The sequence below is a fragment of the Oryx dammah genome, unplaced genomic scaffold (genome assembly GCF_014754425.2).
Source record: "Oryx dammah isolate SB20612 unplaced genomic scaffold, SCBI_Odam_1.1 HiC_scaffold_23, whole genome shotgun sequence".
NCBI classification, from domain to species: Eukaryota; Metazoa; Chordata; class Mammalia; order Artiodactyla; family Bovidae; genus Oryx; species Oryx dammah.
Window position 1 is genome coordinate 103530179 of NW_024070207.1, and position 23534 is coordinate 103553712.

Consider the following 23534-nt stretch of genomic DNA (forward strand, 5'->3'; position numbering starts at 1 on the left):
TGTGATTCTTTCAGTTGTTTGTACCATCTTCCTTCACAGGATATATTTACTGAATTATCACAGCCCACTTATAAGCATAATTTTGCAAAGACTAAACAAATTAAGTCCGTTCAATCTCTCTGTGTAAATGACATTTTCAAAGACAAGTTGAAAAAAAAATCAATCGATTCAGGATCAGACACAAGAAAAATGTCAGGCAAACTGGGTGTAAAGTCAGACCAAGCAAGTTTGTACATTTTTATTATTATTATCTCCCCCAAACGTAAAAGAAAATAGAAAAATACAAGAACTTTAATTTTAGAGACTGGGCTGGGAAACTGTAAGTACATTAGCAACATCCACCAGTGTTACCAACACCGAGCAATTCCTCCCATCTTAACTCAGCAGCCGACTCAGAAGATCACACCTTCCAGCTCATGGGATTCGTGACCCTTAGTAATGCATGTGTAATTGGGTAAAAAAAAAAAAGTCATTACCACAAGCTTTCGTTTTATTTGCTTCTGGATTTCTCTGAAGGAGAAGAATACTCATGGTTATGTCCCTGCTTCTTCAAGAGGGCTGTGGCCAGTTCTTCTCTGAAGTAATGCATAGCATGACATTTTCCAATCCCAGTTTGCCCAAGTGCTGCCATATTCCTCACAGGAGGGAGTTGCGCCTGCTAGTAGACCCCAGAAGCTCTTGTCTCCCTGACATAGCACCAGGCGTGCTGTAAGACCTCAGTCACCTGGTAAACAGATCTCTGCCTCCACTGAGGCCTACTCTTTTCTCCTGGATGCTGTTGCCAGACCCTATTAATAAAATGTGAATCTTACAACATTCCTCCTCTGATCAAAGACTTTCCATGGCTTCTTATTTCTGGCTGTTTAAAATCAAACCTTCCCAGCGTCTATCCAGAGAATAAATACATTAGGTAGTCCAGCACCATCCTCTTGGTAAGGTTTATTTTCCTCTTTCTACACCTTGAACCCTCTGTTCTTACCTTGCTAGGTAACAGTGTCCTACCTTTGCTGGTTCTTGTTCCCTCTCAGAACTGCCTTTTCTGTTCCCCTCTGTGTGTCCAAATAGCTGCCTTTCCTCCTATCCCAGCCTACCTTCCACACCATCCATAAGACTTTCTCTCTTAATCTTCCTATCATTCAGATGAAGGCCTTTTCTTCAGCAAAAGAGCCAGACTCTACAAACACAGAAGGGGATTCTTGGTCTTGTTAAGTTGCTCAGTTGTGTCCCACTCTTTGGGACCCCATGGACTGCAGCATACAAGGCTTCCCTGTCATTCACCATCTCTTGGAGCTTGCTCAAACTCATGTCCATTAAGTTGGTGGTGCCATACAACCATCTCATCCTCTGTTGTCCCCTTCTCTTCCTGCCTTCTATCTTCCCCAGCATCAGGGTCTTTCCCAATGAGTCAGTTCTTCACATCAGGTGGCCAAAGTATTGGAGCTTCAGCTTCAGCATCAGTCCTTCAAATTAATATTCAGGGTTGATTTCCTTTAGGATTGACTGGTTTGATCTCCTTACAGTCCAAAAGACTCTCAAGAGGCTTCTCTAACACACAGTTAGAAAGCATCATTTCTTTGGTGCTCAGTCTTCTTTATGGTCAAACTCTCACATCCATACACGACTACTGGAAAAACCATAGCTTCAACTCTACAGACCTTTGTAGGCAAAGTAATATCTCTTCTTTTTAATACACTGTCTAGTTTAGTCATAACTTTTCTTCCAAGGAGAAAGCATCTTTTAATTTCATGGCTGCAGTCACCATCTGCAGTGATTTTTGAGCCCCCCAAAATAAAGTGTGTCACTATTTCCATTGTTTCCCCATCTATTTGCCATGAAGTGATGGGATAGGATGCCATGATCTTAGTTTTTTGAATGTTGAGTTTTCAGCCAGCTTCTTCACTCTCCTCTTTCACCTTCATCAAGAGGCTCTTTAGTTCCTCTTTGCTTTCTGCCATAAGGGTGGTGTCATCTTCATATCTGAGATTATTGATATTTCTCCTGGCAACCTTGATTCCAGATTGTGATTCATCCACCTTGGCATTTTACATGATGTACTCCGCATATAAGTTAAATAAATAGGGCAACAATATACATCCTTTATACACTCTTTTCTCAATTTTGAACCAGTCTGTTGTTTCATGTTTGGTTCTAATTGTTGCTTCTTGACCTGCATATAGGTTTCTCAGGAAGCAGTTAAAGTGGTCTGTTATTCCCATCTCTTGAAGAATTTCCCACAGTTTGTTGTGATCCACACAGTCAAAGGCTTTAGTGTAGTCAGTGAAGCCGCAGTAGATGTTTTTCTGGAATTCTCTTGCTTTTTCTGTGATCCAGCAGATGTTGGCAATTTGATCTCTGTTTCCTCTGCCTTTTCTAAATCCAGCTTGTACATCTAGAAGTTCTCGGTTCATGTACTGTTGAAGCCTAGCTTGGAGGATTCTGAGCATGACCTTGCTTGCATGTGAAATGAATGCAATTTTCAGTAGTTTGAACATTCTTTGGCATTGTCCTTCTTTGGGATCGGAATGAAAACTGACCTTTTCCAGTCCTGTGGCCACTGCTGAGTTTTTAAATTTGTTGCCATATTGAGTGCAGCACTTTCACAGCATCATCTTTTAGGATTTGAAATAGCTCAGCTAGAATTGCTTCACCTCCACTAGCTTTGTTTGTAGTGATGCTTTCTGAGGCCCATTTGACTTCACACTCCAGGATGTCTGGCTCTAGGTGAGTAATCATACCATAGTGGTTATGTGGATCATTAAGATCTTTTTTGTATAGTTCTTCTGTGTACTCTTGCCACCTCTTCTTAATATCTTCTGCTTCTGTTACATCCATACCTTTTTGTCCTTTATTGTGCTCATCTTCACATGATATGTTCCCTTGATATCTCTGATTTTCTTGAAGAGATCTCTAATCTTTCCCATTCTGTTGTTTCCCTCTATTTCTTTGCATTGTTCACTTAGGAAGGCTTTCTTATCTATCCTTGTTATTCTTTGGAACTATGCACTCAGATGGGTATATTTCTCCTTTTCTCCTTTGTCTTTCACTTTTCTTTTCTCAGCTATTTGCAAGGCCTCCTCAGACAATCATTTTGCCTTTTGGCAATTCTTTTTCTTGGGGATGGTTTTGATCACTGCCTCCTGTACGATGAAGGAGATTGAGTGTGGGAAATTCACTTTTAACTCCTTGTAGTCTGAATATATAATGGCCACATTTTATTCCATTTCCAGCTCCACCTAGATGTTCCAGGGCATCTTGAACTTGATCTTGAATCGTTACTTTGTCCCCCAAATCCCCAGTTTCTCCTCTTGGGTTCCTTCTCTCTGGTAATGATGTAGTGTCTACCTAGATGCTCAAAGATAGGAATCCAGGGATCACCCTTCAAAAATCTTTGCTCTCCTTTGTCGCCCATTTGGTCACCCAGAACTCTCATTTCTGGTCCTTGGTATCTCTTGGCATCACTTCCTCCTGTCTTCTTCACTGCTCTGTCTGAGCCAAGCCTTCATCACGTCTCCCCAGGGTTTCCCCAACAGTCCCCTCGGTCAGGCCTCTAGCCTCATCCATGAGCAGAAGCTTTATTCATCTTTCACATTTGCCAGGGTTCTGGAGGGAAAATCTGATCCCTCAGAAAAAAATCAGCAGTGACCTTCCATGGCTTTTCACACTCCATTGTTTTACATAAGCTTTGTAGTTGAACTGCCAGGTTGTCTCTGATCTGTCCTTCTTTTCCAGCATCTTTTCTCTCCCCTTACTCTGCCCTGTCCTCCCCCACCTTAACCCTGAACACAGAAAGGTCCATTGTGGCCCATGCCCATCTCAGCCAGCAGTGTTACTCTCCTCAGTGTCTCCTGTCCAGTCTTCAAAATTCTTTTCAGTTAACATCATACCTGAGGAAGCTTCCAGGACCCCCACCACTCCTAAGTCAAGATAACATCCCATTTCTCTGTGTGTGCTTCATTCTGTCACAGCACTGATCTATCACTTTTAATTAATGTTGGCTTTGCCAACTAAAGTATGTTCATTTTGAGGATAGAACACCTAGCATCTAACACAGTCGTGGACCTAAATGAAGTCCTCGTAAATAATCGTTGGATGAGTCAATAGCATGCAGTCCTAAGTTTCTCCATAGTACTTCTTTTTAGAATTGTTCATTGGTTTACTTATCTTAGTATATCTAAAATTATAAGGAGCTCAACAATCAGGATTCTGTGTGTCAAAAACTGTGCTAGAATAATCACACACTCATGATCAAGTGTGATAGATTTACTGGAGATCATGATGAGGCTGAGAGGACAAATATGTGGACTGATCAAGAGGTTGCATTTCTGAGACAGGGTGCTCAGGGCTGGTGCACTGGGATAACCCAGAGGGATGGGATGGGGAGGGAGGTGGGAGGAGGCTTCAGGATGGAGAACACAAGTACACCCATGGCTGACTCATGTCAATGTATGGCAAAAACCACCACAATATTGTAAAGTAATTAGCCTCCAATTAAAAAAAAAAAAGAGGCTGCATTTCCACCTTTATTGCTCCTTTCCTCTCAGTCTTTAATGTATATATCTTTGGCTTATTGAGCAGAAGTGTAATCATTTCTCAGAACATCACTTACAGATCTGGCCAAGGGCACCCATCAGCAGAGCCCATCATCAGCTGTGGTTGACCAGGGCTCTAATTTGGCTGTTATCATTGAACTCTTCTGTAAGAAAGGTTGACTAAGCAGTGACCTTGTCTGTTTTACAAGATATAGAGAGCTTGCTCTCTCTCTAAACTTCTCCCATAAGTTTCAGGACCTTTCATTTTAATGTGTAGGAGCTGTAGATGAGGTATAAATAACTTCCCACTGAGAAAATAGTGTGAAAGAGACATAATAGCAGATCACCAATCCAACAGATCAGAATCCTGCTTTTGGTGAAACTGTGAACATTAAAGAAGTCTATTGGCTCGGTGCTTTCACTTTCTTAAATTTATACAGAATTTAGAATAAAAAGGGAAATAGATGTAATAGAAAAAAGAAAATGTCATTTGGTAAGAGGAGTAAATATTGATACAAGAACCAAAAGGCATAAGAAAAGCTCATCTTGTTGTCCAACTTAGTCTGATTTCATGAATTCTTTTGGAAAGCTGGTGGGCCTAAGGCTTGATCTCGTTTTATGATAATTTAAAACATGGCACTTCCCATACAGTTGCCATTATATTATGTCACATGGCTCCTCTGTCCCAGCCAGATTTCTCCACAACTTGTTTCTGAAAAGACCTCACATTCTGGCTCCTGTCTCAATTCCCTCAGCCCTTTGTTCAAGACCTAGCTAAACTGATAAAGAATGCGTAATGCCTGAAATGCAAAAAATGGATACTAATTGCAGAGGACTTTATTCTGCAGCAGAACAAAATCTCAGGATAGTGAGTTCAGTGGGATCAGAGCATTGTTTTGGGAATAGCCCCTCCTCCAAGAAATTACTATGCCAAAATAGATCCTTGAAGCGCCCTGGTCCGCTTAAGAAGATTAAATATAATTGGTGACTGTTACCTAGGGAGTGAGTCAAGACCAAATTCACTTAAGGTATAAAAAGAAAAGCAATAGGAATTCTGTTCTTAAATTATTGGTAGTTTCCAAGTGCTTAATTTGTATTATTACATCATAATTTTAGCAGTGTTATACCAAGAAGGAAAAGTGATGGGCTGTAGACTCAGAAATCACTAGCACTGTCATAGCCAGCAAGGAATGCTCCTGCTTCAATGCTAAACAGCATCAGATCATCCATCCATTCACTCAAAACTATGTTTTAATTACCTATGCTGTTCTAGGCAGTATTCTAGGCATTTGAGATAAAATAGTGGGCAACACAAACTCCCTCTCCTCATGGAGTTTATATTCTAGAAGGAGAAGACAGATGGTGGCCAAAATAAATAAGGAAGGGATGTGGTAGATGTTACAGAGAGATATGAAAAAGGGAGAGGGGGCTCACTGACACAGTGCTATTTGGGCTTAGAGTTGTAGGAGGCAACTCAACAATTCATGAAGGAGGAATGAGATTTATGGTAGATTGTTTGCAAAAATGGAACAGAAATTTCCTATCCTTACAGCCATATCTTGGGGTAGCCACTTTCACACTGGTCTAGGCTTATCCATGTGACCTGCTTTGAAAAATGACACAATATCAAGTGTGACCTAGCTGTCTAATCTTAAACTGTCATGGCGACCATATGTAAATGAGGCTGAGCTACCCTTATGATGAGAAAGGCGTGGCTAAGCCATCTGCATTGACTCATCAACATTAAGCCACTGCTACTATAGTATGAAAGCAGTCATAGATAATATGTAAACATGTAGGTGTTGTTGTGTGCCAATAAAACTTTATTTACAAGCAGAAGTGGCAGGTCAGATTTGGCCAACAGCCTGTAGCTTGCCAACTCCTCTCCTTGACCATACACCCTCAGTCAAGCTGGCTTAGAAAAGAACTGTCAGTCTTCTCAGAGAACCGTGAGGAATACTAATGGTTATTGTGAGCCATTAGGTTTTGAGTTGGTGTGTTACACATGCAAACTAGACAGAAGAAACCAGATACAAACATCCTGACAAAGGAGTATGCTTGAGATACTCTAGGAATTAGAAATACAGCAATGTTGCTGAAGCCAGATGAACAAGGAGGAGAGTAGTAGGAAGCAAGTGCAGAATCTGGATAGAAGGGATGGGATAGTCAGATTATAAGAGCTTTGAGGGCCATTGTAGCAGAGGTGTGACATGATTTGACTTATGTTTTAAAAAGCTCAGTCTTGCTTGTATATTGAAAATAGACCCTAGAGTACAAACAAAGGCAGAAGCAGGGAGATGAGTTAATTGTCTACAATGATAACCTTGGTGGGAGGTTGGATATGGATGGTAGCAATGGAGGTTGTGAGAAGGGAACTGAATTTGAGGATATTGAAGAGAAGATGTACTCATAATTTGGATGTGGGCTATATGAGAAAGAAGGTAGTTAAAGATGACTTAATGGTTTTTGTCTTGGGAAACTAGAAAATAGCCATTAATTTGAGCTAGAGGAGACTATAGGTAAAGAAGACGTGGGGGAAAATATGAGTTCTAGGTGGCATACTAAGTATAAGATGTCTATAGGCATTCAAGTAGGTATTTGTATCCATGGGTCTGGAGTTCAGGGAAGAGTAGACTGGAGGTACCAATTTCGAATCATCAGCACATAGAGGGCATGTGAAATCCACGAGATTGATGAGCTTGCCAGAGGAGTGCATATACACAGCGGAGAGAAAAGCCTTAAGAATTGAGCCTTCAGGCATTCCAACACTAAGCTGTCAGGGAGATGATGAAGAGGAATTGAGGAGCATGGAAGGGGTAGCAGACTGGAAAGAAGAACCCAGACAGAGAGAAAGAAAACCAGGAGAGGGCCACATCCTGAAGGTCAGCTCAAGAAAGTGTTGAGGTAAGATGAAAGCTGTGAATTAACCCTTAGACTTAACAGTGTAGAGGAAATTGGAGACCGTGACAGAATCTCTTTTGGTGGCGTTAGGGACACAGAAGCCCCATAGGCAGGGGTTTAAGAGAAGCTGGGAGGAGAGGACATGGAGACTGTGAATGTGGAGAAGAGAGGACTGTATCCATAATGGATCAGTTACCAGAGGGTAGTCAGTGGGAGGTATTAGAGGAAGTGAAAAGATATCATGGTTTTATTCTGAAGAGAGGGAATTTTATTCCAATAAAGAAAAGGAAAATGATGATACCAAAAAGTGAGGCTACCTGAGACCACACAGCCCTTTTAAGCCACCAGATTGCTGCCTTGGCCTGAGTGACTCTAGCGGAGAAACAGAAGCAAGGGCCGTGAGTGGACAAGAAGGGATGGGCTCCAGGACCAAAATGGAGGGGTTTGCCTTAGAGGCAGGGCAGGTTCTTCTAGAAACAGTAGAGGAAGTGGAGTGTATGTGCACAGATGCTGGTGGGTGGGAGGTGTGGTGGTAGATGGAAGCCTATAGAGGTCCTTATAGTCTCTGTTTTCTTCAGTGAAATGGGAAGCAAGGTGATCAGATGAGAGGGAGAACTGGGAGGATGTATGAGTGGTCAGAGGCCAAAGGAAGTAGTAGATGTTCCAGTAATAACTCCCAGAGCATCAAGCCTTTGCCGTTCCCCTCCCACACTGATTCTGGATGGGGCCGTATGATTTCCTCTGGCTAATAGGACATTGGCAAATATGATGCATCTAATGACCTAAAAAACACTTGTGTCTGGGAACTCTCCCACCACCACTTGAAGAAGCTCAAGCGAGCCTGCCCGAGACAGGTGGCCCATCCAACAACAAATACCCACTGCCACCTGAGACCAAGCAGCCCCATTTGCATCATCAGAGGACCACAGCCACACAGGTGACACCAAGCCAGCCCAGCAGAAAAATTCCCCAACCAAGCCTAATTCAAATCGCTGAGCCACAAAATCTTGAGCAGATGAAATAGTTCTGGCTTCAGGCCACTGATGGGATAGCTTGATAGGGAACAAAGGCTAACAGATGCAGAGGAGAAGATATGAATGATAGACAGGGAGAGTAGGAGAGAAAGTAGAATAGGGGAATGTAGCAGGGTTGCTGGCAGTCCTGGGGGCCCACTTAAGAGTCGCAGTCATGAAGGTTAAGTGCATTCAGTCAGTACGCTTGGGCTTTTCTCTAGCCACATCTTAGTGGCATGGTTGCTGGTGTGGGGGACCAGGGGAAAGGATTTAGTCAGGTTAGGGACTTTTCCAGGCAAATACAACACAGCCAGGGAGTCAGGTAAGATGGAAATGCATCCACAGGAATGATTATTAACATTTACCATGGGATTTAACTTCAGAAAATAGAGGCGATCACGAAGTTGACTGGCCAGGGAAACATTGTTGGACCAATGGAATGGATTTCTCAGAGGGGTTAAAGGATTTTTGGCATCAGGACACTAGGGAGGATGAATTACAAAAAGAAGAGGGAGTGGTCAGAAAGTCTGATACATGAATTAGAGATGATGGAAAGAGAACAGGTATTGCAGATGGCAAGGTCTGTGATGTGGCTATAGCAACGAAGAGATTGGCAGACAAGGTCAGGGGACGAGAAGGAACGAGAAAGGAAGAGGCCAGGTTGTATTAATAGAGGGATCATCTGTGTAGATGTTGGAATCGCCAGGAATTAGGACAGGGCTGACGCTGGAGTAGATTGCCCTCCATCAGGAACTAAGGTAACCCAGCAGTGTGGGGAGGGGCTCCTAAGATAACTATAACAAGAGGAGGGAGGGGGCCATGATGTGATGACGTTAAATTCTAAACTGGAGGATGTGAGGGAGGAGGGACTGGAGGAAGGATGGTCTGAAAAGAGTTGGCATGGAAGGAGGAGGATGCCTGTCTTACTCTCAGGCCCAGTAGACTGTGGGGTGGGGGAACACATGCCCCTGACTCGAGAGGACTGCCCTGGCATCAGCACCCTTCAGGGAATTCCAGAATTTGCTTAGAGCAAGAAGGTGAAGAGAATGTTTAGGAAAGAAGCTGAGAACATTGGAGATTATGCTGATAAGGATCCACGAGTTACAGACAGCACACGGGAAAGATTTCAGGGACTTCTCTGGTAGTCCAGTGGCTAAGGCTCCATTACCCCAATGCAGGGGGCCCAGGTTTGATCCCTGGTCAGGGAACTAGATCCCACATGCCACAACTAAGAGTTCACATGGCACAACTAAAACCCGCTTCAGCCAAATAAATAAATATTTTCTTAAAAAAGTAAAGATTTCAAAAGTTGGGGAAGAGTGAGAAAAAAGAACAAAAAGGGAAAGTGCCCAGCCTTTTGTGAATTGGAGTGTGAAGGGTAAGATGTGTGCTGGAAACCAGGGCAGTGTGTGTGTGACTGTGTCTGTGTCTCTATGTGTGTGTGTGTTTTGTGTCTGTGTGTGTGTCTGTGTCTGTGTGTTTCATGTGGTAATGAACATGAGCAGAGATAAGAGGCAATTTGAGATTAGACCCTGGGGCTGAAAAGCAGATATCGGCAACAAGTTTGTCAGTTGTAGAGGTTGGGGAATTTCCAGAGGACCCCTCTCCACATCAGTCTACAGCCACACAGCGGTGTGGATGTGTGGTGTTAGTTGCATAGTCCAGAAGTAAATGTGCGCTGCACAGCCTCACCTCACTGTGCCTGGATTGTGTCCTGACACACTCGCATCCCTGAGAATGAGTGGCTGCATAAGGTACCTACCCTGGTATCTTTTCAACTCCAGGGCTTGCTGATAAACTTCCTTCTTCCAAACGTCTGACAAAAACAGTGAAGGATTTTTGAAGAGGGACAAAAAGTGCCAGAGCGGAGTCTGATGTTCCCTCCTCAGGCACAAGGGTATAAACCCTGCTTTTCTTTGATGTTTCTCTAACACACTTGTGACGGCTCCACCAGGGGCTTTGATGTTCTCCACATGCCTCTGACATTCTGACACCTGGACTTGTACTCTGTGGAAGCAGCAAATTGAAACAATAGTCAGACTCTGGTATGAAAAGGAAAAGGCCAGAAAGACCTTGCCCAGAACTTTTTGATGCCTGTTGCCTGATTAGAGAGAATGCGCACACTGCCTCTTCAAACACACGATTGTGAGCTTCCCAGTTTAGTATTCATGGCAGGTGTCTGTCACTGGGCACGCCTATCCCAGGTTATCTCCAGCAACGGATTGGCCAGTTTCCTCCTGAAGCCCGGATCCCCGTCATCTGTTTCTTCTGAATGGCATTTTACTTAAACATGAAGACTCTGTTCTTGGCCTGAGGCTGCCCTTCACATTTCATCTTTTATCATCTCTCCTCAAGTGACACTGCTTCCCTACCCCCGGATGAGCTCTCTCTCCAGCCTGTATTCTCAGCTCCTACAGGCCCTGATTTGAAAGTCTGTTGTTGTTGTTGAGTCGCTCAGTCGTGTCTGACGCTTTGTGACCCCATGGACTGTCACCCACCAGGCTCCTCTGTCCATGGGATTTTGCAGGCAAGAATACTGGAGTGGGTTGCCATTTCTTCTCCAGGAGATCTCCCCAGCCCAGGGATTGAACCCAGGTCTTCTGCATTGGCAGGTGAATTCTTTACTACTGAGCCACAGGGGAAGCCCCAATTTGGGAGTCTACTTCCTGTCATTTTCAACTTGACATATGCCAGCCAGCTCTTCTTTCTCTCACTGGGTTCATCTCCAAGCTAACCATCTTCCAGATCATGGCTTTTCCAACAATGGATGGTCTTTCCTTCACTTCTTGACCCTCTGCTTTCCATACACTTTCATATCATTGAAGAATGAATGGAGGGCAAAAGGTAAACAGTTATTTTTGGTATTAAATTTGCTCTTTTCAATGTGAAATCCTTCCAGACAGAGCATGCATTTCTGCCAGCCTTAATAGCATTATGAGTTGGACCATAATGATTATGACTGTGATTGGGTTCGCCATCTTGGGTTTTCACCCTCAGGTCTCCACTTCTCTTCCTAACATCTTAGGCAAGGTGGATATTTTCTTTTTCTCCCAAACTTCTTTCCCTGAAGGCTACTCCCCTTTTGCTTCCATGAACAGATCAGATAGGTGAAGTGGATTTTCTTGATTTGTCAAGGGGAAATCACCCCCTTCCTTCATCTCCTTCCACAACCCCTGCTCCTTGTCACATGGATGTCCCTGCAAATATCAGAGGCTCCCTGGAAATCCAGTTAGTTCAGTGCCTCAGCAGCCCCCTCCCAAAGTCCTTGAGTCTGTTGTTAACTGCATCACCAGGGGTCCTGGCATCACTGAGCTCTCCTCTGCTAGCAACAGTTCTGCACTGGAGGTCTGCTCTATCTCGGATTGTCCTTAACCAAGGAGGCTTGCCGAAGGACTCTCCAGAGTGGGGACAGATCCCAAACACAAGGCCTCCAACCTTCTTTCTCCCCTTTTTCTGGAGGTCCATCTGGGGAGCCTTCGGATGACAAAGTGGAGGTTCTCTCTGAACAGAGTTCACTCTGTTTGTCAAGAGAAGATCCTTCCAGAACAAATTGTGAGAGAAGGTAGCTCAGCTGCCTTGTTGTGAAGTCCACATCGTGTCTTCACTAGAGGACCAGAAAGACTGCTTTCTGCTTATTGCCCTTTCTGAGGGTTTGGATGGATTGTTTTACTCTTAGATAATCTCTGGATTTATTGGTCTTATGCCACTTCTTGATCGACTCTGCTATTGGGTAAGATTGAACTTGCCTGAGAAAGCGCAGTTTTAACGACTGCTTAATATTGCATATTCAGGACTAGGATTCCTGGTTTTCACCTAGGCAGCCCAGGTTTGACTCCTGGTGTGGGAACACCAGTCCTTGGGCTTCTCTCATAGCTCAGTTGGTAAAGAATCCACCTGCTATGCAGGAGACCCTGGTTCAATTCCTGGGTTGGGAAGATCCCCTGGAGAAGGGATAGGCTACCCACTCCAGTATTCTTGGGCTTCCCTTGTGGCTCATATGGTCTGCCTGCAATGTGGGAGACCTGGGTTCGATCCCTGGGTTGGGAAGATCCCCTGGAGAAGGGAGCACCTACCCACTCTGGTATTCTGGCCTGGAGAATTCCATGGATTGTATAGTCCATGGGGTCGCAAGAGTTGGATACAACTGAGCGACTTTCCCTTTAACCAGTCCCATGCTGCCTCCTCTTTTTCCTTTTTGTTCTCATAGATAGCTATTCAGTGAACTTCAATGACTTCTTGAAATTCCCTACATCCATGTCTGCACCTCAGGGAGCTATATCTTCACTTTCCATTTATTAGCTTCTGAAGTCAACTCCCTCCCCCCTACCTGTCTTCCTCCAAGAGCCTCCTAGACCTGGTCTTCTACAGATACCAGACCACTACAAAGGTGGGGCAGCTAGGCAGGGGCAACTCAGTTGCCTCCATCTCTGTGACCCCATGGACTGCTGCCCACTAGGCTCCTCTATCCATGGGATTTCCCAGGCAATAATATGGGAGTGAGTGCCCCCTTTTGGGGAAGACTTTTTTCTCTCCTTTTCAGATTGCTAAAGGGAGTGATTTCCTCAAGGCATTAAAGACTAAGAAATCAAGATCCTTAAAGAAAATGAAGTCATAACTCCCTTTATTGTAAGCTGAATATGCTCCTGAAAGGGTTGTTAGATTATCACCAGGCTGGGCTGCAGAGGGTCTAATCAACAGAGCCAGGAGAGGAACCAACCTAACAATACCCTGAAAAACATTCATGCCATCTCCCTGAAGAACAGATCGGAAAAATGCTTGTGCAAGGACATGTCTGCTGTTTGTTTAAGAGTAGTCTGCAATAGAAAAGAAAAACATATAAGGAGGATAGACAAAACTAAGTATGGATAATTCTTGTGATAGATATTGGACATGCACAAACAGGGCAGAATATATGCATTCTGAATAGGAATGAATGGAAGGACCAAGTAGACACCAACCATTCCTGACTGATTCATCCTTAGACCAGCCGTATACTGGGGACACCAGTTTGGGTCCCCTATGTCCCCTGCCCTGTACATCAGGACTATTGGTCCCTTGGTATCTCTGACAGAACTGGTGTATATTGGCTCTCCTCATCTTCATCACTAGTCCTTATAATCATATGAAGTGGGGGAAATTGAAGCAGCAGAGAATGGACATGTAAACGTGACATGACATTGGATTCAGTCCCTTCCGTCTGACTACCATGCACTCAAGCGCTCTCTCCTCTCTCTTTCTCCCTCCCCAACCCCTTGTTGATTCTCACTGTTCTAAATCCTTCAGCAAACAGTGTGAGCCAAGCCATCTTAGTCTGATCTGTGAGCTTTTTGGTCTGTGACATCTTGTATGTCCTCCCTGGTAATGCAGTTGAAGTATACACAAGCATCAAGGTGATTTGTCACCATGCTATTAAGTACTAACAGAAGGTAAAAGAAGTTGAGTGCTTTGGTCAACAAAGGGACAAGTAACTGACGGAGACACTCATAGATCCAGCCTTAAGCTGAGCTCTTTTGACTTCTAGGCAGTAAGAAAACGGATGACCCAGCGATCCAAATTTCATCTCTTAAATACCATCAGAGGCTCAGAGATATGGGGGCCAATGAACCTAAGGGGCAGGGACCATCCTTTTCTGTGGCAGAGGATCCATCCCAGGTTTCTGACCCTTGCATGGTCCATGGTGCTTGAGACAAAGAATCTAAGAACAACACAAAACTAAGCACTAGCAGGGCCCAGTGGGGAACTGAAATCAATGAAGAGATGCCTTTGGGTACTCAAGTTACCTTGCTTGAATGGCATGTCATGTGGTAAATTGGAGAATGTAATTACTTTAAGGTGGCCACTGAAACTCAACTCTATATGAACATTCCCATGAGACAGAGCCCAGTGTGGCCAGATGGTTAATATTTTTATGAGAAGCCAGAAATACAAAATTTGATGAGAACTCTTCCAGTTAAAAACTCACAAGTTTGCCAAGATCATAGTTCCCAAATACCACTTATCCAATAAAAGGAAGTACGACTCCTTGGAGAAGTGGCTGATTCTAGGGCTGGGGAAGAGAAAATACATCCTGAGCTTGGAGCATCTTGTAGTGCCAACTGAAAGAGTTCCCAATGGTCAAATCTGGAACAGTTTGAGCAACTAAGTAAATTGCATTATTGGTTTGTAACCCAAAGTAGTAAGTAAACATCGATGAGTCCATACTGATATAAATAGATGACTGAATAAATGAATAAATGGCAAAGAAGGTACAAATTCTCTTTTCAGAAGAATTTTTCCCCACCCAGGAGGTGGTACTGAATTCCTCCCCACCTCTTCAGGGTAACGAGCTTCTAAAGAATAAAGAATGAAAAGGGAAAAGTAGTCTACTAACTTTGCAGAGGAGAAAGCAGGCAGAGCCCACCTCAATCAAGTGATCGAAGCCAATATCACCAGCCAATATCACATGGATAGCATGTACCCCCAGTACGATGTGTGAGGAGAGCATGTCATCTCTGTGGTCTTCTTCCCCCACAACCCATAAGCCAGTCTAATCAGGAGAAAACTTCAGACAAACCCAAACTGATAAATGTTCTATAAAACACTTGACCAGTACTCTTCAAACTCTCAAGGCCATCAAAAACAAGGAAGGACTGGGACAGAGGAGGCCAAGGAGTCATGACATAAATACAATGTGGCATCCTTGATTTTTGGAACCAAAACAGAAAATGGACTTCAGTAGAAATACACTATGGAGTTTAGTTCATTTTAAAATTTTTATTTAATCAATTAATTGGGCTGTACCAGGCACACAGGATCTTCACTGCAGTATGTGGGATCTTTAGTTGTGGCATGCAAACTCTTAGTTGAGGCATGTGGGATCTAGTTCCCTGACCAGGGATCAAACCCGAGCTCCCCACATTGGGAGTGTGGAGTCTTAACCACTGGACTAGCAGGGAAGTCTCATAATGTGCTAGATTTAATTTCTTATTTTTAACAAATGCATCATGTTATGTAAGAGGTTAACAGAGGAGACTGGGGGGATATACAGAAACTGTAGTATCTTTGCAACATTTATGTAAATCTAAGCTTATTCCAAAATTGAAAAATTATTTTTAAAAAATCATTAGTTCAAATAAAACACACATACCAATAAATCTGGCTTGGGGCTTTCTGTTGGATCCTCTGATTTTGATGGAAAGTAAATGTTCCTATGATGGTACTCCCCTGAATCAGAAACCACAGGAAGCCACCACCCCTTAACTCAAAGATCAACCCTCCTTTCATGGCACTCAGATTTATTACCTTTTCCTTCCTCCTAGCAAAGGTCTTGATCTTCTTCTACTCCTATATATATTATATATCTGTATATCTGTATCTATCTGTTCTTTCTTCTGCCTGGTATGTTGATGTAAGTAGTTGGAACTCCAATAGCCATATTGGAAAATACAGCTTAAGAACAGAAGCCCTGTACAATGGAACAACAAAATAATATATTTTATCAAACATGTCAGTTTTAAGGCACAGCATTATTTTATGTATTGCAAAGGAAGAAAGGAAATGCTACCAATTTAATTAAGACACAACCTTTTTTTATCCATTGGATTTTTCTTTGATTTTTCAATTAGTAAATGATCTCTTTTACACTCATTTAGATATAGATTTTTGGTCATTACATTGCTCTTGTGCATACACATAAAAAGGAAACTGCACTAAATAAATTGTTTATCATACTGTTGAATCTTCCTCAGACTCAAATGTCAACTCTTTGAAGACATCTGCACGTCCATGCTTGTTGCAGTGTTGTTTACAATAGCCAAGGCATAGAAACAACCTGAATGCCCATCGACAGATGCATGGATAAAGAAGATGTAGTAGGTGAGCAACGGAAAAAGAAGGGAACAATGCCATTTGTAACAAGGATGGACCATGAAGGTATTGTGCTAAGTGAAATAAGTCAGACAGAAAAGACAAATTCATGTCCATTGAGTTGGTGATGCCATCCAACCATCTCATCCTCTCTCTCCCACTTCTCCTTTTGCCTTCAGTCTTTCCCAGCATCAGGATTTTTTCCAGTGAGTTGGCTGTTCGCATCAGGTGGCTAAAGTACTGGAGCGTCAGCATCAACATCAGCCCTTCCAATGAATGTTTGGAGTTGATTTCCTTAAGGATTGACTGGTTTAATTTCCTTTGCAGCCTAAGGGACCCCCAAGAGTCTTCTCCAGCACCACAATTCCCTGTGTTGTTCCCCGGGTTGTTCAGTATATCCTTATTGCTTATCTGTTTTATACATAATAGTTTGTATTTCTTAATCCCCTACCCCCATCTTGCCCCTCCTTGTTTCCTTCTCCCCACTGGTAACCACTGGTTTGTTCTCTGTATCTATGAGTCTGTTTGTTTTGTTACATACATTTGTTTTATTTTTAAAGATACCACATATAAGTGATAACATATAGTATTTGTCTCTGTCTTATTTTTGTCTCTAAGCATAATGCTCTCCAAGTCCATCTATGTTGTTACACTTACAAAATTTCATTCTTTTTATGGCTGGATAATATCCATGTATATATATGTGTGTGTGTGTGTGTGTGTGTATATCTCACATCTTTATCCATTGATCTGTTGATGGGCATCTGGGATGCTTCCATATCTTGGCTATTGTAAATAATACTGCTGTGAACATTGGGGTGCACGTATCTTTTCAAATTAGTGTTTTTGTTTTCTGAATATGTACCCAGGAGTGGAATTCCTGGATCATATGGTAATTCTGTTTTTAGCTTTTTGAGGAACCTCCATACTGCTTTCCATAGTGACGGTATCAGTTTACATTCCTGCCAATCCTGTACGAGGGTTCTCTTTTCTCCACATCCTTGCCAACACTTTTTATTTGTAGTGTGTGCATGCTAAGTCACTTCAGTTGTGTCCCACTCTTTGCGACCATATGGACTGTAGCCTACCAGGCTCCTCTATCTGTGGGATTCTCCAGGCAAGGAGGAGTGGGTTGCCATGCCCTGCTCTAGGGGATCTTTCTGACTGAGGGATCAAACTTGTATCTCTTACATCTCCTGCATTCATAGGTAGGTTCTTTATCACTGCCACCACCTGGGAAGCCCTGTTATTTATAGGCTTCATCACAATAGCCATTTTGACAATAGACATTCTGACATGTGTGACATGATATCTCATTGTGGTTTTGATTTGCATTTCTCTAATAATTAGTGATGTTGAGCATGTTTTCATGTGCCTATTAGCCATCTGTATGTCTTCTTTGGAAAAATGTCTATTCAGGTCTTGAACCTATTTTTAATCAGGTTTTAGGGGTTTTTTGTATTGAGTTGCATGAGCTGTTTATGTTTTGGATATTAACCTCTTATTGGTCACATAATTTGCAAATATTTTCTCCTATTCAGTAGATTGTCTTTTTATTATTTTTATTTTTTAAAATTAAAAAAATTATTTTTAAAATTTTCAGTTGCACTGAATCTTTGTTGCTATGTGTGGGCTTTCTCTAGTTGTGGTGACTTCTCTTGTTGTAGAGCACAGGCTCTCAGTGCTTGGACTCAAAAGCTGTGGCACATGGGCTTAGTTGCCCCACGGCATATGAAATCTTCCCTAATGAAGAATTGAACCCATGTCCACTGAATTGGCAGGCGGATTCTTACCCACTGTACCACCAAGGAAGTCCCACTAGGTTGTATTTTTGTTTTATTGATGCTTTCAAGTAAATCTTAAATATTCTCACCACCCCCTCCCCAAAAAGGTAATTATGTGAGGTGAAGGATGTGTTAACCAACTTCATTTTGGTCATCATTCCACAATACATAAATGTATCATCATCCCATTGTACTCCTTAAACTTACACAATATTATATGTCAATTATATCTCAACTGAGCTGTAAAAGATAAATGATTTGAATAACAAATTCCAACTCTTCTAAATCACTTTTGTGATCTTAATAATATTAGTATCTCTTAATTAGTATCTCTTAATATCGTCCTCTGCACCATGAAAAGTGTTGTTGATGGATAGTTTCTTAAGAGTACTCTTCTAATGCCTCTAGAAGTTGGTTCCTAGCCAGTAAGACCACTCTGTCGAGTCTTTAAAAATATATATATTTATTTTGGCTGCACCAACTCCTAGTTGCAGCACGTGGCATCTAGTTCCCTGTTCAGGGATTGAACCTGCACCCCATGCATTGGGAGCATGTAGTCCTAGCCACTGGACCACCAGGGAAGTACCTCTGTTGAGTGTTGATGGGCTCCTTCAGGCAATGACAGCTATGACCAACAGCAATTGTAAGATTTATCCCAGTTTTAAAGATGTGAAAAAGTGAAAAAAAAATGTCTTGGAATGAGTGAAATGAGATGGAAAGAGTGCCCTCAGTAGTCTGAACTGTTTTCCTCCATACTTCTTTTATATACAGGGGAGAAACTCCCCCCACCAAATTTAAAAGCCATTGCTTTTCTCTTTTAATGTTCATAGGAGCAAAATTTATTGTCTTTTTCAAAAGTTTAGCCATTCTGCAAGGTCTGTAGTGTTATCAAGATTTGGTTTTATTTGAATCTGTCTCTCTCTCTCTTTTTTTAAAAAATATTTTTGCAACCCTGTGAGTGCTGAATATTCAAGGCCTCAGTCCTGGTTCTGGCCCTGAGTGACCACAGTCATGTCACTTGTCTGGACTCAGTTCCACCATCTATAAAGGAGGGAAGAGTCACACACCTCTTCCAGCTCGGATTGTCTCCCTTCTGCGTGTGTACAGCAAGTAAAAAGGTGTGGATCAACTGGGTCCTAGGAGACCTGCTTGAATGTGAACAGAATACAGTTGACCCTTGTACAGTATATGGCCACTGCTTTTCCCATCTCTGTTATTCATAACCAAACCGAATCCATACTGGTAGACAATTATTATGTTAGCCAGTACTACTTTGCTCACTCATTGTGACTTATTCCACTCTTACATCCTTCATGACTAAATGAATCAAGGCATACATTTCTTTACTTTTTAGGTGTCTTAACACTTTGCTAATCACCCTCATTTCACCCTTCACTTCGGTTTTCCTGAAGCCAATTCTCCATTTATAACCCTCTGAGGCTGAACTCAGGTCTTCAAAAAAAAATAGTAATAAAAATTTTTATTTTTAAATCTCAACACAGTATCACTTCCAGGATTAGTGGTAATGCCTTCCTCTACTGAATACTTGATTAGATATATCTCTTGAGCTTGCGAAAAGAAACTGGAATTGCTGGCAAATGAAAAAAATTAAGGGAGAACTTAAAAATCAGAAATGTGGAACAAATTCCAAGAGTAGAGAAGATTCTGGAGAAATTAATGGGTGCTTTGTACTGCTTGTCACACATCTCTGAGGGAAAAAAGACTTTTCCTTTTTCTGGAAAATGAAGTACAACTTGTCAGTGACAACCATCTATTAAGAAATTTCCTTTTGTGATAGAGTAAGGATTTTTTTCCCTAGAGGTAAATTATTCAACACAGTTAATTTGAATCCATGTTTGAGCCTGCGATGAAGTTATCAATTTTATTACCATTTCCCTCAGTCTGTCCTGATACTATCATTGCCTGAGACTCTGGTACCCATAGCAACAGCCACTATTTCAGACATCACTTCCCCAAGCAGCAGAGCATGGCCTGTGAGTGACAAGCATCCAGCTGTACATCTCAGGGTGGTAGTTTCTACGGCTGGAAGACCAAATCACAGCAGAGTTCCGTGTCCTGAAAATCAGGTTATCAAGGAACTGGGAAGGCTGCAAGTAGGCAAGAGGGTGACACACCCACCTGAAGTTTGCTCACACCTTTTGAGAGAGATGCATTGGAAGAGGCTGGGTAAATAAGGAGACTTAGAGTGATGGACACAGTCAAGACATTGTCAGGTACATACAGTGGTGCAGACTTCATTCATCTGAATGCTCCTCACTTCTTTCCATCCCTACCCCACATAATCATAGAGCTGTTTGTGGACCCCAAAACTGAAGTAGGAAAAGGGGGATTTAGAACATTTACATTCATCTTGCAGAAGAACATAGAAATGATTAAGCTGCCGCTGTCTTTAAATGTTCCCTGCCAAGTAGTGGCTTGTAATAGGCAGTGGAGTGTAACAATCACAAGTCTCGTTGAGTCTGGCCGGTGAGGAAATCCTTGTTTTCCAGGTCAAATAAGAGGATGCAGATCGAAGTAGACTTCTCTGCATCATCCCAGGGAGCCCCTCTGAAGCATGGAAAAGGGAAAGATGGGATAACACTGTGGGGGGGGGCGGGGGGGCCAGCGCCCCAGACTAGGGTCAGCTTTAGAATCCCAGTGAAGAGGCCATAACAGCCAGTGGTTCAGTAGATAAATTACAGTACCCCATGCAGAGCAAAAACACAGAGTTTCTCTGTCCAGAGGAGCTGAATTTGCAGATATAACATGTGTGTTTTGCCGCCACCTCCCCAACAAACACCTTTCATGCCCAAAGCAAAACCACTTGGGAACAGATACAGTCTCTGGACATTTCCACTCCCAAGGTCTTTCCAGGTGTTCAGAGCCAACTCAGGTAGCAGTGCTTCTGCCTGTGGGGAGCAGCAAGAGAGCCTGAACTGAGGGATTTGGGTCTATGGATGTTGACTGCCTTCCAGTGAGGTGCCCTGCTACCTCTGACACATTTGATGGCAGCTTTTGAAGACGTCTTCCCTCTGAGAAGGATTTTGGCTGATGTGTGGCAGCCATCCCTGCCCTAGGCTAGAAGGCAGCCCTGTAATTAGAGATGAGACTGCAGTGATCAGGGCTGTCTTCACGAGGGGATTTCCCTCCCTTCACAGCCTTCTTATCTGGCTGGATTCCCAGTCTGCCCACCCACTATTCTTAACCCATTGATATACCTATGAGGTAACAGGAAAAAAAAAAAGCATGGCATTAGAAGCTCTATGTTCATGTCCACATTCAATAACTTCTTATCTGTGTGGCCTCCCTTTTTCTCACTGATAATGCATATCCTTCATCTTTCTTTTCTTTAAATGTATTTATTTGGCTGTGCTAGGTCTTAGTTGTGACACACAGGATCTTCCATCTTCATTTTGACACTTGGGATCTTTAGTTGTGGCCTGTGGGATCTAGTTCCCTGACCAGGGATTGTACCCAGGTCCCCTGAATTGGGAGCATAGAGTCTTAGCCAATGGACCACCAGGGACATCCCTGTCCTTCTTATTTCTTGAGGTTCTTATAAAAATAAAATAGAAGAATATACATAAGAGGACTTGGACCTGCAGAGTGCCATTATTATTATTTTTGTTGATCAGCCCCTTGACTATAGGGAAGATAGCTGCAGGCTTATTACTCATTATCATTGTCACTCAGGGTGAGCTTGTTAATGACAGTCTGTGCCATGTTGCCTTTCACAACCCCAGCTTGCTACCAAGAATCAACAAACATTAAGATGTGTGCATCTTACTAAACTGAAATACATCACATAATGCTGAAGATCTTTTTTTTTTTTTTTTTTGTTCACACCGCTTGTGGGAATTCCCTGACCAGAGATGGAACCCATACCACCTGCCTCAAGTTCCAATCCCTTTCTTTTAATCTCTGCCCATTCCCTCCACTTCTTCCCCAGAGGCAACTGCTGTGATGAATTCTGGACCATATTCTATCTTTACCATACATAAGCACCTACAAACACCACCCAGTAACCCCTAGAGCCCCAGACCACCCACCTTACCTCACCCTCCCCACATATACATTGTTTATAAGGGGAAGACTGATTTTGTATTCTCCAAGGGCCCATGTAAGACCTCCCTCCCTCCCTCTGTGGAGATCCTGAACTGTACCTGGATGGGGCATGGTTGGGTGGAGAGTCTCCTGGATACCTGTTTAAAACTTAAAAAATTAGAGATCTGCACACATGAATAAAAGACCTTTATATTTGCATCAACTAGTAACTTTATTTGAAGAAGTAATAACTGCAGTGGAAGAACTGCTAGTGGATTTTTTCTTCAAGGGCAATACTGCAATCTGTGTGGCAGGCAGGGTGACCTTTGAGGAGTCACCCGTGACTCAGGGGAAAGTCCAGTCCAGGATCAGTCCTCCTTGTCGCCGTTGCCCAGGGTAAACTTATCAAACACGTACTCTGCCGGACCGCCTTCTGGGAACCTCATCTTGAGCACACTGGTGAGATGGTCCCCTCGCTCTTTGACGAACCTGAGATGCTGGTCCACGTGGTGCATCTCCAGGAAGTGGCACAGGTGGGCGTTGCTGCTCTCGGTGGCTAGGTGGTGCAGGTCGAGCAGGCTCTGGCTGATGCTCTTCTCCAGGTGCAGGGTGTTCTGCATGGCTTGGAGGCTGCTCTCCCGCTCTTGGGTCTCGGGCATCCTGATGCTGAGGAAGGAGACGCGGCTGCTGTGCCAGCTCAGCAGGAACATCAGGCTCTTGGCCCTCTTGCTGTGCTTGTGGGAGCACAGCAGGAACTGGGTGATGTGCTTCAAGGCCACCTGGTGGTGGTGGTGCAGGGAGCAGGCCCTCACCAGGCACTGGAAGGACTTGTGGAGCTCTAGGGCGACGTGGCCGTTTACCGCGGCCTCGCACTCGCCGTGGTAGTGGTGGCACACCTTCAGGGCTGCTGCGGGCATCAGGGCGGGGGCCATCATCACCATCCGGAAGCCATCGCGGATAGGAAAAATCTGGGCCAGGCAGCAGGAGGAAGGGCAGCAGTGGAGGTGGAGATCTCAGCCGCCTCTTCGGAGCCTTCCAGCGGTAAGCCATGATGGCAGCCACAGGAGTGCTCGCAGCTGGACCGCAAGCGGCTGGGCAACGGCTCTGGGACGGACCGGAAGTGGCAGTTGCTATGGGGGTACCGGTTGTGAGGAGGTTCCGTTACAGGAAGTAGGTAATGGGACTGGGACGTGGAGGGGGTGGGGCACCACGTTCTAAATTCCATAGGAGCTTGGGTGAGGCAGAAAACGCAGGGCAAGTGTGCCTCTGTCTTGAGACCATTAAAAAAATAATAACCCTATTGAGACATAATTCATATACTCTAAATTTGATCTTTGGAAAGTGAACATTTACTGTTTTTTGGTGTGTGTGTGTATTCATGAAGTTGTGCAAGCATTACCACATCTCAAGAATATTTT

At 43.3% G+C, this 23534-nt stretch overlaps 1 protein-coding gene across 1 annotated transcript; it reads right to left on the reverse strand.

Moving 5' to 3' along the window:
- Positions 1-22484: 22484 nt before the first annotated feature.
- Positions 22485-23048, reverse strand: LOC120881684 (ferritin heavy chain-like). The gene has a single exon (XM_040265348.1). It carries the CDS (start codon positions 23046-23048, stop codon positions 22485-22487), a length of 564 nt encoding a protein of 187 aa, XP_040121282.1.
- Positions 23049-23534: the final 486 nt, after the last annotated feature.